This window comes from Prunus dulcis, chromosome 7 (genome assembly GCF_902201215.1).
Source record: "Prunus dulcis chromosome 7, ALMONDv2, whole genome shotgun sequence".
Lineage (NCBI taxonomy): Eukaryota > Viridiplantae > Streptophyta > Magnoliopsida > Rosales > Rosaceae > Prunus > Prunus dulcis.
In genome coordinates this window covers 4620786-4635378 of record NC_047656.1, presented here as the reverse complement: position 1 = coordinate 4635378, position 14593 = coordinate 4620786, and the positions used below count along the sequence as shown (strand labels likewise).

General features: G+C 37.5%; 1 protein-coding gene across 1 annotated transcript; it reads left to right on the top strand.

Annotated features, from left to right (window-relative positions):
- Positions 1-8966: 8966 nt before the first annotated feature.
- LOC117634828 (probable mediator of RNA polymerase II transcription subunit 26b) lies at positions 8967-13255 on the top strand. Its single transcript, XM_034369074.1, has 9 exons — positions 8967-10158; positions 10412-10480; positions 10588-10670; positions 11423-11475; positions 11562-11683; positions 11819-11846; positions 11961-12250; positions 12324-12414; positions 12550-13255. Exons 1-9 carry the CDS (start codon positions 9685-9687, stop codon positions 12672-12674), a joined length of 1335 nt encoding a protein of 444 aa, XP_034224965.1. The 5' UTR covers positions 8967-9684; the 3' UTR covers positions 12675-13255.
- Positions 13256-14593: the final 1338 nt, after the last annotated feature.

The window sequence follows — 14593 nt, the reverse complement described above, 5'->3', positions numbered from 1 at the left end:
ATTATCAACGACATCCCCAAATTTCCTACCAATTTTTGCAATATTTTTGGGGCTATACTGATTAAAGGGGATTCCTCGAATCTTAATTCAGAATGGCACCCTCTCCATTTGTAAATCCCCCACAACTTGATCATCTAGCCATCTTTGGATATTACATCAGCATTTCATGGCCGACCAGGTTCCATTGTCTTGGATCCTTTTAGCCATTTCCTTGTCTTGTGTTGTAACATCAAATATGTTATCTTCGACCCATGAGATTTTTGCCTCTTCATAATCCTGCTATGTAGTCTTGAGGATGGTCTTGATTGCCCCTTTATTTGATACTTTGTCGGCAATCACAGCCCCAATTAATTGTGGGCCTTGCTCAAGGCTAGAAACATCAAGGGTGGTTTTGAACTGCAAGGCCAGCTCATTTGCTGAGGATTGCGCCATTGAAATTTTGGTCAGGTTGGAATTTCTGGTGTTTCGTTGGTGGTGGTTATTGCTGGTATATATGAGGGTGGCGATATTGTGAAATGCTTTAAGGTGAGCATACGATTTGAAGACATATAGAGCAAACCCATTATTGGGGTTTGAACGGGTGCATAAGGATAGAGGGTGAGGACTTCAACCACTAAGGTAAATATTAGGGGTGGTTGCGGTTTGGTAACTGCAATTTTTTTCCCCCAAACCGACCGACTATTTGCGGTATGGTGATTTTTGAAACCGCAAAAAGCGATCAGTTACCGTGAATTAGCGGTTTAAAACCGCAAGTTCTTTTTGTGTCATAAAAATCCAATCTTCCACATTTTAGGCCAAGTTTTGATGCTTCTTTTGAAGTCTTTTGAGTTCAAGCATACTTTAACCCAAAAATATAAATTCACAACCTCAACTTCTCAAGCATATATAAATTCACAACCTCCTCAACTTATCAAGCATTCACAACCTAAAGAAAATTAAAGTTACAATTCCAAGCATTCCAATGAAAGTTAAACTTCTCAAGCATTCACAACCTCAACTTCTCAAGCATTCCAATTCCAAATCCTTTAAAGTTACAAACCAAAAGGAAAATGCAATGCAAAATGAATTAAAGTTACAACCCAAAGGAAAAATCCAATTCAAAGTTACAAACTAAAAGGAAAATCCAATGCACCAATGTTACAAACTCAAGTGTTGGTGATGGTGAGTGGATTTGAAGGACCCCGTTGTGTTGTTTGAGCACCAATGCTATTTACAAATAAAACAACATAAATTTAGTACATTTTATTGTAAGAAGAAGCATAAATAAACTAATTACTTACAAGATAAGTGGTCTTGTTATACAACAGCTACGATTAAACAATAAAATGCAATTTTTATTTTTAAAAAAGTATAGTCGCGGTTTGCAGTAACCGCAAGTTGTGAAAATCAAATACCGCAACCGCAACCGCAAAGGCAGTTTGGTTCTTCATACCACAAATGCGGTTCGGTTTCACGCGATTGTGGTTCCATTACGGTTAAATGTCGGTTGGTTTTTGCAGTTTTTCAATTTTTTGGTCTAAAATGCCACCCCTAGTAAATACATTGAAAAGGGCTATCATCACATATGATTTTCTCATGACAAAACCATATAAAAGGACAGTGAAAAAAAAAATGTAACAAAAGTCTCAACAGGTCACAAAGGATTTATCTAGTGTTCTATCATCTTAGGTGACACACAAACCCATCCCCAAGAGGCAACCCCATCCTTGGGCTCTGACCCTTTCAACCTATGTACACTTATTCGGAGGAGTGCCTGTAATGGATTGGGCCGGAATAAACGCAAGAGACCCAGCCACCAACACAGGTTGGTGGGAAGGGGACAACAGTCTCAGGGAGGTTTCGAGTTGTACAGTGGGTGCAAGAAAACGACCTACAACACAATTGTTTATAAAGAAGGACGCTATACCCTTACTGAAGAAATCCTTCTTGCATGGATGGCTACTTTGTAATTACCAAACGGCAGAGGCTCAGTCATCTCAGTCTTGCCGCTTGCAATGATCGTCCTGAGTTAGAATTGCCAAGGGCTTGGAAACACATAGGGCAGTTCATGCACTAGACCGTTTGATCGTCGTCCAAGGTCTCGAGATTGTTTTCTTGAGTGAGACCAGGTACAATGAAAGTTATTTTGTCTTTTTGAAAAATTAATTGGGTTTCGATAATTACTTTGTGGTTGATCCTATTGGCAAGTCTGGAGGGCTCTGCCTCTTGTGGAAGTCATAAATTCAGCTGGACATTCATTCCTCATCACTCCATCATGTTGATGCTGAAATTAGGCCTTAGGGATCTTGAGCATTGGAGCTTTACACGTTTCTATGGTTATCCTTCTACAAATTCAAATCATTGCAACTACTACGGAGACTAGCCACATAATCTAAACTTCCCAGGGGTTTGTTTTGGTGACTTTAACGAGCTACTACATAGGCATGAGAAAGACTAGCCACATAATATTTTTTTTTCAGAAATTGTGGCATATTGTTGGGGGAGATGTATCACATGCTATAATTAATTTTCTCTCAACTAGTCACCTGATTCGAAAAATTAATTTTACACATGTGGTGGTAATTCCCAAAGTGAAAACCCCAGAGATATGACCCAGATAAGCCCCATCAATTTGTGTAATGTGTTGTTTAAAATTGCTTCGAAAGTGCTTGTGAATGGACTAAAATCGTTCCTCCCTATAGTTATATCACCCCCACTAAAGTGCTTTGTTTCCCAATCGTTTAATATATGAAAATTATATTGTGGTTCTTGAGATTGTACATTGCTTGCGACATCGACTCAGAGATAGAATCGAATGGCCTTACTGGACAAGAAGGGATATGTGGCGCTTACTGGACATGCCTAAGATAGAATCGAATGGCCTTTTCTTGAAAAAGTGACGTGATGTAGTACAGCCCGTAGGTATTAAATTAATCACTTAACAATCGAACAGAGAAGAATATAAGAGATCGAGGGGAAGAAATATAGGTCGAAAAGATGAGACAAAAGGCAGAAACAGTAGAACAAAGAAGAATATCGGAGGTTGAGAAGAAGAAAATATAGATTGAAGGGACGTAATCAAAGAGTTCTAGGAAAAGGTTTACTTAACATTCAAATCTGCATTTTAAAGAACTACACGGGGTTATTTATAGCAAACTAAAACCTAGACATAATATGATGAAATTCCTTGCTTAAACAGAAATCTTAATCCAAATAAAATAGGAAACTTAAAACTAGAAATCTAGAAATCTGGAAAAGTAGAAATCCTACTAGAATTTAGAAAACTAGAGAATCTAGAAAACTAACAACTATATTAGGAAACTAATAAATTTAGGTCTTATGCGTCCTCCATCATGATGACTAAGATTGGATTTGCTACATGATGGGAATCATGACTTGTGTTCAATATGTTACCTACTCATTTTTAGTAAATGGCTCTCCCTACAGTTTTCTTACTCCATCTGGAGACTAAAGGCAATGTAGATGGGGCTTGGAAGGTACGTGGCACGCAAGGGGTGTAGGTATAGTGGTTTGAGATTCTGACAGGCACTTTGAAGCAAGTCAAGCAATACACTATGAACATGTTTTTTCGGCCCTATAAGTGGAGGCAATGGCAAACAGGGGTGGTGTAATTTTAGCTGTGGAAAGTTGATTAAGTAATGTAGTTTTTTAGAGTGATTCTCTCCAAATCGTCTCAGTTCTCATGAGTCCCTCTATTGATAGGTCCTTTGTTGGCAGATACTAAGAGCTTGCTATCACTAAGCAATGTTTTACCCATGTCTGTCTAACTGCGAACTGAGTGGCTCATCGTATTGGATGTTTTGCTATTAGTATTGGTGAAGCAATTACTTGGTTTGAGGAGTCTCTAGATTTTCTCCTAGATATGTTGCATGAGGATTAGAACATGTAGTTTTTACAGGTATGTTCCTAGGGGACGAGAGGTACTCTATCGAAGGCCAAGTTCCTTCTCATACTTGTCGTTGAGAGAGTAGGCTATATAGTTAGTCTAACTGTAATGACCCAAAACTAGAATTCATATTTAATTAGTAATTTAATTGGAGGAAAGACGATTTTGCCCTTTGAATATTTTATTAACAAAAAGTTGACTTTTTGACCGAAAAGGAATTTGACAATTCCACATACGCCATTGCGTAGAGCACGACGAAATGAGTCTGTAGACACGGAGTGGGCTCAAATCGGAGCTTTAACGAAGAAATTACGGTTAAAATATCACGAGGGGCAAAACAGTAATTTGAAAAAATAAGATTTTTAACCCTCTCTCTCTTCTCCCTCAGTTCTCCTCTCTCTCTCTCTCTCTCCTCTCCCGCTGTTCACCTGCCTGCCGCCTTCCAAGAATAGCCGTCGCCGCCACAGAGCACCACCGACCACGAGACCGGTCTTGTTCGAACCGCCACCGCCTCCTCTTCCTTCTTCGACCATTCTCAGCCCGTGAAACTGCCGGTGCTGGCCGGAAACTGCATAAAATCGTGGCGGTTTTGTCAAAACTTCAACCCGCTCGTTCTCCTTCAATTCTTCTCCAAATTTGTCGAGTAAGGTATGGATTCCTACCTATTTTCCATACTCTAGCTGATGGTCGGATAGATTTGCATCGATTTTGACCGTAGATAGCTCGGTTTTCAGATTGAAATTCGGTTAATTTTCGGCCTCCGTGTTCGGCCACTTCCGGTCAGTTTTTGGGGTAGGTCCAAGAACAAAAGTAGTTCCAACTATGATGTTATACCTAGGGTAGGAGTTTGGAGCCGTGGTTTTGAGTTTTTCCGGCGATGAGTAATCGCTTTGGACACCCATCGCTGCCGGAGCGTGCCGCGGCCCGTGGGCGAGGGTAGTGCAGTGGCATTGTGTCTTGATGCGATCCTTAGGTTGTCACGAGCGCGTAGGAATTTGCGGATCTCAATTTGGATACCATTTGAGCCTCGAACGAATTTTTCATATTGTGCGTTTTCTAGGTTCAATACTGTTGAGCCGTTGGATCGTACTCAATTTCAGATACGTTATTCTAGATAATTCCAGAATCGTGTAGGATTCAACGGATTATGAATCAGAGTCCCGGATACTCCGAAATCGCGAACCCTAGGGCTAGGGTTTAGAAATTATGCGATTACACGATCGTGGTCAATCCGACTGTTCAATTCAGACCAGACTAGCAGGACATGGGTATTTAAATGTGAGGAACCTATAGGGACTCCCAGATTGGCAATTGGAGGTCGTGGACCCCACGAGGTTCCATATTGACCAATATGGCAGTTTATCACTTAGTGAAGTCTCAGGTCTTTTAAGACAGTTCTAACCATCTGAAATGCTTAAGTGGGCATAAGAATGACTTTAAAGTTAGTGCACGCACTTCTAGGAGCCGAGGGTCAGGGTTTTAATTTAATACTCTTATCGAGCAGTTTTATTAATTAAATATTCATCGTGGTTTAATCAGGCACCCGGGGTCAGGCAGATCCGCAAGAGGGACCTTCAAGAGGTCCAGTTAGCTCAGACCAGAAGTGAGTGGACTTTTCTTTTATAAATGATTTTATGCAAATAAATCTCATTATTTGATCTTGAATAAGGTTTATTGATTGTGATTTTCCTAGCATGTTTTGTTGAAGTTAAATATCTTTATTTATATGTTTCCTAGTTAAAATGCTAAAAAGATATAGAAAGTAGAGATGAAGATTTATATCAGATAAAATGGCAGCATAGTTCTAGATTTAATCAAAAATTCAGTTTTTCATCAGACCTATCAGAAATTTTATATTTTCCTAAGCCACTTTATGTACCCGGTTATAGAAATAGTTCGTCTTCGGTATCTGTTGCCTTCGGATATGACGATGTCCACGGATATCCAGTTTGCCTTCAGTTTTGTCAGTGCACTTGACATCTGCCTCACGAGTTTCGGGGACTCCCGGACCGTGAGAGCCAGGAATGCGGATCAGGCTGACTACGGTCCCCTGAATCCTGCCATTTTGCTGTCACTGAGACCTGCCAGGAAAATTGACGGATTATCAGGAATTGACGGAATTAAAGGGGTACACCTAGGTGGTAGTTTTAAATTGATTTCAATGCTTTTAAGACAGTTTTAGTGACCTTGAGTATAATTGCATATACGTATATAAATATGTGAATGCATTGAATCTAGTACGAGTATAATGAAAAGACAAATCCAGTTTTTGCATAACTGTTTTTACAGTGGGGTTAATATGTTCATATACTATTTTCTAGACCTTTATTTTTTTGTCCACTCACATTTTTGAATGTTTTGCGCCCCCAGGCAGTAGACGTGCACAGGAATCCACCACCGGGCCGCTTCCTATCTTCCGCGCCTCTTCTTAATGTAGGATTTTTGTTTTGTAAAAAGATTAACTCCCTTGTAAATTCTTAGTAACTGCTCTGATATTTGGCCGAAGATTGAGAACAGAACTGTTGGATTGTATGTTTACTTATACTGGCAGTTGGTTGTATAAATATACTTGCTCGTTTTGACATGTATAATTTTGGGATTGAACAAATTACAGGGGAGACTCTGTCGAACTTTCGGTAGAAGTCCAGGCAAATTTTGAAATTAAGTTTGTAACTAGAAGGGTAAATAGGTCGTTTGTGCCCGACATTCGCCAAGTGTCGGACACGCGCAGGGTCCGACTCGAATTCCAAAACGGAATTTGGATCAGATCTTGTCACTAACAACCAATAAAGCCCATTTAGTGTAGAGATACTCACTTAATCCTCTAGGATATTGCACGGTTTTTATACTGCTTTCATTCCTCATCATTAATAAAATACTAGTCTCTGTGTATTTTTATTTTTTTTTATAAAAGGAACAGTGGAATTTTAATTTTGAACTAAACTAAAATTCATAATAGTTAAAACAACTGAAAATACATTGATTAAATTGAAATTTAGGTCAAATTATGGGACACAATTTTTTGTTTCCCATTGGATATGACAATTTTCAGTTATTATATTAATTAATTTTACAATTATAAACGCATTATTGATAATTTTTTCCTTAAGAAAAGATCTGTTCAACTCATAAAAACAGTAGACGTAGGGTATGCTAGTTGACTAAGATAGTATGTATGCTGCCCTTGCATTCAAGTTCCGTCATCATCTACATATATTAGGACCTGAATTCAATCAACCTCAATGTATATTAGAATAATTTATAATATAGTTTTGTAAAAAGAAAAACCTATAAAAAATATATACGAAGACATTAAATGATGAATTGAACTTAACCAACTTTTTAGATTTTTTTTATTTTTTTTATTTTTTTTCCAGGAACCAACTTTCTAGGTAAGGATCCATCTTTAAAAAAGAAAAAGAAAAACAGTAGACTTTTTTCTTTTGGAAAAGGGAATCAGGTTATGGACCCCTGATCTTTGAACACTTTATTATTGTTAAAAAACTCACATGATAAATATTTGTGAACTATTGACTTTTGACCAATTTGTTTTTTATGGAAAAGCCCAGAAAAAACAATTAACTAGGAGACATGACATGGTAAATACTTGCCAACTGGTGATTTCCTTTATCTATATATTTTTTTGGTTTTTGGTAATTGAGGAGAGATTCAAAAAAATATATATATATAAAGCCAGGCAATAAATCTAATGCAATTAAATCATGTGATGTGTTTAAAAAAATTCATTCATGCCTAAGATTATATTATGTGACACATGCGTTGTGTTGTGCGTGTAAAATATTTTAGAACATAAATATAAATAAAGAAATAGGTGTTTATAGAAGAGTTGTAAGCTTGTAGCTCAAATAATTAAGAATGTTTATCTATATACTCGAGGTCTTAAGTTCAATTTTTCCTCTTACAATACCGTTTGTACTTATAATTTTTTTTTTTTAAAAAAAAAAACAGCTGTTCAAGTTCAACCTTACAAAACAGTTGGAACATTTACCTGAAAGTCAAACCTATTTAACTTTTTACTGCGATTTCTCCCCCTCCGTAAGTCAAAGCCCATTACAAGCTTTTCCCATAATTAAAAAAACAAAAACCAAAATGCAATCAGAAAAATAATAATAATAATAAAATAGTGAAATCTAATGTGACAGTGCTGTGATATATGAAGCCTTGCAAAAGCACCCTTATCCACTTAGCCCCACCTAGCCCCTACCTTGCACCAAGTATGTGCGCTCACTCTGACCACGGAACAGGTACAACTCCTGACCACCACCTCATTTATGCCAACGTGTTATCAAAACCGTTCTCCGATTTCCGTCACCCACATGTGAGGGTAGCTTTTAAAACGAGCCGCCGAGTTTTTCCAAACAGCTAATAAATGACTCATCATCACCATCCTTGACCCCCAACTAAAACTCAGTGCCTGAATCTGAAACCAATTTAGAAAGGTCTTGACCGAGTTCGGAGTCCGGTCAAACTCGGTTACCAATTCTCTCGTCATACGCAATTTGTTTTTATTTTTTATTTATAAAAAATAGATAATTACAAGATAATTTCACAAGGTATCACTACTCCAACTAGGTAACAAATATATATATATGGTTATATTTTAATTATGAGTACTTTCACAATAATATATCTTTCTAAGTGACTCGAATCTAAAATTTTTTCCGATTAAGTAGAGTTAAATATCACTAAATTATTATTCTCGCTACAAATATATATCTGCTTCACTTAACTCAATTACAAAATTACTCTATATTATCTGGACATATAACTTAAATGATTAAGAACTTTTAATTTTACATTTTATGTTATTTTTATTCCTCAATATCGCTTGTATAAAAACAAACAACCACTCCATATTATTTTTTATTTATTAATTTTTTGTATTTATAATTGTAACATTAAAAGAAAGAACCAAAAAGTAAGAAGGCGCTTTCTTTCATTCTCTAACACCAGACCGGCACCCATTCGAGTCAAAACAGTTAAAAAAAGAAAAACAAAAAGGAAAAAAGCTACAGAGTTTCAAAACTCCAACACAGCAACAGTACATACTATAAAATAATCTTTTTTTTTGTTTGCTTCTTTTTCAAGGAGTGGTTTTGCACACAAAAAAAAAAAAAAAAACTCTCTGGCTTTTTCGGTTTCTGCAGCACCTGGTATTTGATTCAGAACTTTAGAGAGACATCAGGCCTGGAGAGGGAGAGAGACAGAGAGAGAAATCTATCTCTCGTATTTGGATTGATTTTTGTATGTTTCTCCTAAATAGCGGTGCATATCTTTTAAACTTTTTTTCTCTAGAAAAAGAATTTGGGATTTTTCCGGGGAAGTTTGGCCTGAACCAAACATCAGAATCCTACACGAGAAGAACCCACGTTTGGTTTTAGTCAGATATTGCTTATCGTCATTGATCTTACTATTTCTGATCGTATATATTTATATCTTTCCCAAATCCTATTGTTCTACGTAACCCATATTTTTTTGCCCTTGAAAGAATATAATTGTAATCTTGTGTAAAAAAAACTGATACAATTCAAGAAACGTTGGTGGGTCTAGAATCTAGATTCTCCGTCATCTCCTACCAAACTCGTACCAGAACCGACCGACTCTCCTTATCTGAAATTGTTTCCCTCAAATTCACAAAAACGTACCCATCAATTCTCGATCCAAAACCAACATAGGCAGGGTGAATTTCGAGTTTTGATTGCTGGGTATTGACTGAAATCTGATCTTTCGATCTCTGTTGTCTGCAATCCAATCCCGGACTTTGGGTTTTGGTGGCCATGGCGACCAAGACCGGGTCACTGAATTACTGGAGGAATTACTTTCGGACTGCGAATTCGGATATTTTCGATATAATCGACCATGCGATAATGGTGGCGGCTTCGGATTGCCCAAAGGAGTTCAAATTGCGGAGGGATCGAATAGCAGAGCGGTTGTTTTCGTGTCGATTGACCCGGTGTTCGGGCTGCGACAAAATGGAGTTGGCGGTGCCAGGTGGCGATGGAGAAGATGACGATGATGATGGAGGGTGTAAAAGTGGGTTTGATAGAGATGGAGGTGAAGTTGAGGCTGGTGCTAGTAAAGAGAGCAAGGTCAATAGCAGTAGAGATGATCAGGGAGAGATGAACATGAACCAGCTTAGCAATTACAGCTATGGATTAGCTGAGGCTTTGACTGCTGAGATTGAAGAAGAGTCTGAAATTGTAGGGGAGGTCTTCAGGATTAAAGATATCTTCAATAATTGTGAAGAAGAGGTATTTTAATTGCCTTTTGATTTCCAATTAGTCCTTTGTGTTTGCTGCTTCAATTCTGAAGTGTTCGTTTGACAAGTGGAAGCTTGCTGTGTCCCTTTTTCTTTTTCTTTTTTTTGGTTAATTTGTGTTCCATAGTTAGATTGGTTTTTGAAAGTTTTTTGAGAATTTGTGCTCTGTTTGGCTGCTGTGAACATGCTTTAGGTGTTTTAGTTGTTCCTGTTTCTGATTCTAGTATTGATCAATGTTGTTGCAGTCTGATACGGTATTGTTTGAGTCTTTGAGGAAGCTTCAGTTGATGGCTCTGAATGTGGAGACTCTCAAGGTCTGATTCTAATTTGGTTTAGTTATTGAATTAGTGCAACATTACATCCCTCAATCAGCTTTAAATTTTTGCTACTGTATGGACTAATACGAGTTCTTCTTTTGCAGGCAACTGAAATTGGAAAGGCTGTTAACGGTCTCCGAAAGCATGGATCAAAGAAAATTCGTCATCTTGCTCGATCACTTATCGAGTATGAATTTATATACCCTTGATTCACAATGGATTATTTGTTCTTTGTGTTTATTGGGAGGAAATTGAGTAATACTATGTAGCGTTCTGCTATGGTACATGCATTTACCACATCTTCTAAAATTTTTTACTTTGATACTTTGGTCTGCTTATTACTTACCATACCCTTGCCTCTTCTTGCATTGTAGTATTCATCAATTTTTCCCTTAAACTTTCTTTGTAGTCTTTTGGGTGCATTAATGCCGTGCTTATATTCAGTATGAAAGGGCATAATATGCTCAAACCTCCTATGTACTTCAGCTTTTCAAGTCTGTTGACTACAACCAGTATCAGATAATTTCCAGTTTCTGAGTGCTGCCGATTCATATGCTTATGAACTCAGTTCTTATTGTTGTGCTTACTGATATCAACTGCACGCTGGTCATTTTTCTCCTTTGAATTTTGTCAACACATCGAATCCATTTTCTTCATCTGCACTGTTGACTCCTCTTAGCTCATTGTGTCTTTTTCGCGTTAAGTCTTTTAGTGGGCTAATAAGCCACATTCTTGACAATAATTCTTAGACAAGGGATAAATGATGCCTCATTTCAGCTTTTTTGTATCCATGACTCATGTAGTAGATAAGTAAACATCATATTTCTATACCATGTAAGTTAGTGCTATATTGGATGACGAGCAGTTCCATTTTAACATTGTATTTGTTATCTTAGATTTTGAAACGGCTGTGCTTTAACATGATCTTTTGTATTGCAGTGGATGGAAAGACATGGTAGATGAATGGGTCAATGCTACAACAGCTCTTGCCGGTATGAATTGCTGATTTTATGTACGTACCATTCTTTTCAGTTCTTCACTGGATCACCAATATTAATTCTATTATATTAACTTGTAGGCACAGAAGCTATGTCGGATTCCATTAATCCATCTTTTGATGATGAGGAAGGACTACCATCTCCTCCTTTGGATGAAGGAGCTTTCTTTGCTACTCAAACGACATCAATGGAACTCTCACAGGTATCAGTCCTGTTCTCTGCTTTTTTCTTTTTCTTTTTTTCTTTTACTGAGGAAAGTAATCTGATTTTCAATATGATGGCTGAAAACTGATTGGTTTCTGTTCTCTTTGACGTCCAATAACCACGCTATGTGAAGTTCTTTGACGGCATGGATGATTTCGGAAGTGAGTTGAATTTGCCAATGTTTATTTCTCTTGGGTAGCTTTGTGCTATTTGGTTCTTTATTTGAATTCCCCACTTATTGGATTCATGATTATGAACGGGGTATGTTGTTTCAGATCCTCGAAACAACCGTAACAATGGAAGAAAACCATCAGTGGAGAAACAAAATATTGTAAAGCAGAAACAACAGCCTTCAAATGAGGCAAATGTGCTTCCCAAGGAAAACAAGAATGAACAAGTGAAGAAACAAGAAGTTGTAAAGCCAAATAAGCTCTCGAACACTGACTCTGGGCCTGGCAGACCTCCCAAAGTAAATATGGAGCAAAAGATCAATAATGAAACGAAGATCCAGCAAAAAACAGATAAGGTTGCCATTCAAAAGAGGCAACTCACTGGTCAGCAAGATGTAAGTGCCGTAACAATTACTTGTAGTTTCATATATTTCAATCTTTGTCTGATTTCTGTTCTTGGTCTCCTAGAAATTCAAGTGTTCAGATGAAGTTGCAGTCCAAGTGAAACTTGAAGCCACAAAAAGGAAACTCCAAGAGCGTTATCAACAAGCCGAGAATGGTATATCTTGCTGAATATTTGGACTTTTGTCAAGAATGCCACATGTTTGGGTGTTGAAAAATCAAACTCTGTTAATAGTAGATCCAGGTTTTTAATCTTTCTCATGTATGCCTGCATTCTCTTTTTGTTTGACAGCCAAGAGGCAACGGACGGTACAGGTTATGGAGTTGCAAGATCTCCCCAAGCAAGGACTTGCCCGTAGGAATCCACATGGGAAGCCTGGAAACCACAATCGACATTGGGCGCATGGACGGAGATAAGTTACTTTGTAAAGGAGACTGGTTTCAGTGGCTTATGAAAGATTCTTCCATTTCAATTCAGTGGAAGAGGACAAACTCTCTGGCATACTGTGGGTCAAGAATAAGATATTCATTCACCATTCTTGCCGGGGAGGGGCTGTTTCAGATTTATTGACAAGCAAACTTTTGAAACTTGCCCTAAATTAAATACATTGAGGTTTCTAGAGGTCCATTAATTCAAATTGGGAGGCAGATTGTAGCTTATGCAGTCTCATTTGGATTTGGTTCTGAGCTGAATGTCTGTTAGGGAACTCTAGTTGTCACTACCCGTTTAACCGACTACCCTCAACATTTTTTTCCTCCAGATCAAGACACTTCTCCCTCATGAGTTATATATACTTTGTAGACAGAAATAAAGTTCACTGTTACTTATACGTTTAAGGTTAAACTTTCATGTCTCCCTACTCATAAGGCTGAAGTGATCCTTGTAAAGTTCGTCTCCGGTCAATTTTGTTAAGACGGCGGCGGGCACAGAGATGAGTGAAAAAACTTACCCCTCTTGACTTTTACCATTTAGATGCCCGTATTTACATGTAAGAGAAGTAAATGTAGCAAAATCATAACTTTTAGTAACAATATCATTACACCTAAAAATAAGGTTTTGCAATATCTAGTAACTGTCTTTTGTTTTTAGTGATATTTATCTTCTTAATGTCGGAAAAAAAATTTAAATTCGAAGGCATCATTAAAATAAAAGAAAATTATGCAATGAATGTGTCTTGTGGAAAACGTTTGTACTATTCCATTTTTCCACCCGTTCTCTTTGAATTATTGTTGGTAGGTTGGGTGATCAGTTGTTCACACCCAACTCCGCAAGGATTTTCCTTTTGGTCACGTGTTTTTTATGTCTTCCTTATAAATAATAAACTAATAGATGTGGGGGCCACGTGGAATTCATCCATAGATTGATTGAAGGGTATGGGATTGGATTGTGTTTTTTATTCCAACCTCTATATCAAATGGATGGGTTACCGGCTTGGTGGGTTCTGCTAAGAATAACGGAATCCTATAATGGGATACACGTGGTGTGTATTTTCCTTGTGATTGTAAGGTACAATACAATGCCTTTTACAGTCTTTCTGTCTTGCGTTAAATGGTCTTTTAAATATACGCTCGAGTTGTATTTTTTATCTTCAATTTTCTCTCTCGTGTCAAATTGGTCATTCTATATCATTTTCCATCAGTTTGAATCACGTATACGCTTCATAAAAAATAAAAAACATCCTGAATTACGTAAATACGACATGTTATAATTTGAAATACTCTATCAACATACCCGAATTCTATTTTGGTCCTCCAACTCAAAACTGCAACCACCCCTAATATGTACCCCTTCAATTTGCCTCAATCCCTCAAGCTCTCCGAAACTCAATTCAACATTACCCAACACCTCCTCAAAAACACCACCACCAACGTGATTTTTCCCCCTCGCCCACCTTCCAAGCATTAACCCACCTAATTTTATCCCGCCAAGCACCCCGTCCTCCTCAAGCACCTAGTTTCAGATGGGAAGGATTCGTCGGAAGTGACAGTGCCATGTTTTTTTATTTGCTGTTATCATTATTCAAGTTGAATTTGTCCAAACCAAGATAAATATTTGGCGAGCACAGATTATAATTTATTTGAAAATAAAAAATGCAATCTTTAAAATAAAAAGACTTTTTTGCGCGGAGAAATCAAGATAAGCAGAGAACAAATCAGCTTGGTTATTCTTGCATGTGCAGTGCAGTCTATCTTGACGAATTTCAATGCACATGTCGCTTGTTTTACGGAAACTTGTATAAACTAATAGCAACTAATAAAATATGCTGTCAATTATTTTACGTTAAATTAAGCATCTGAACGTTGAATTTCCAGATGAAGAGCAGCTGCTGCACGGT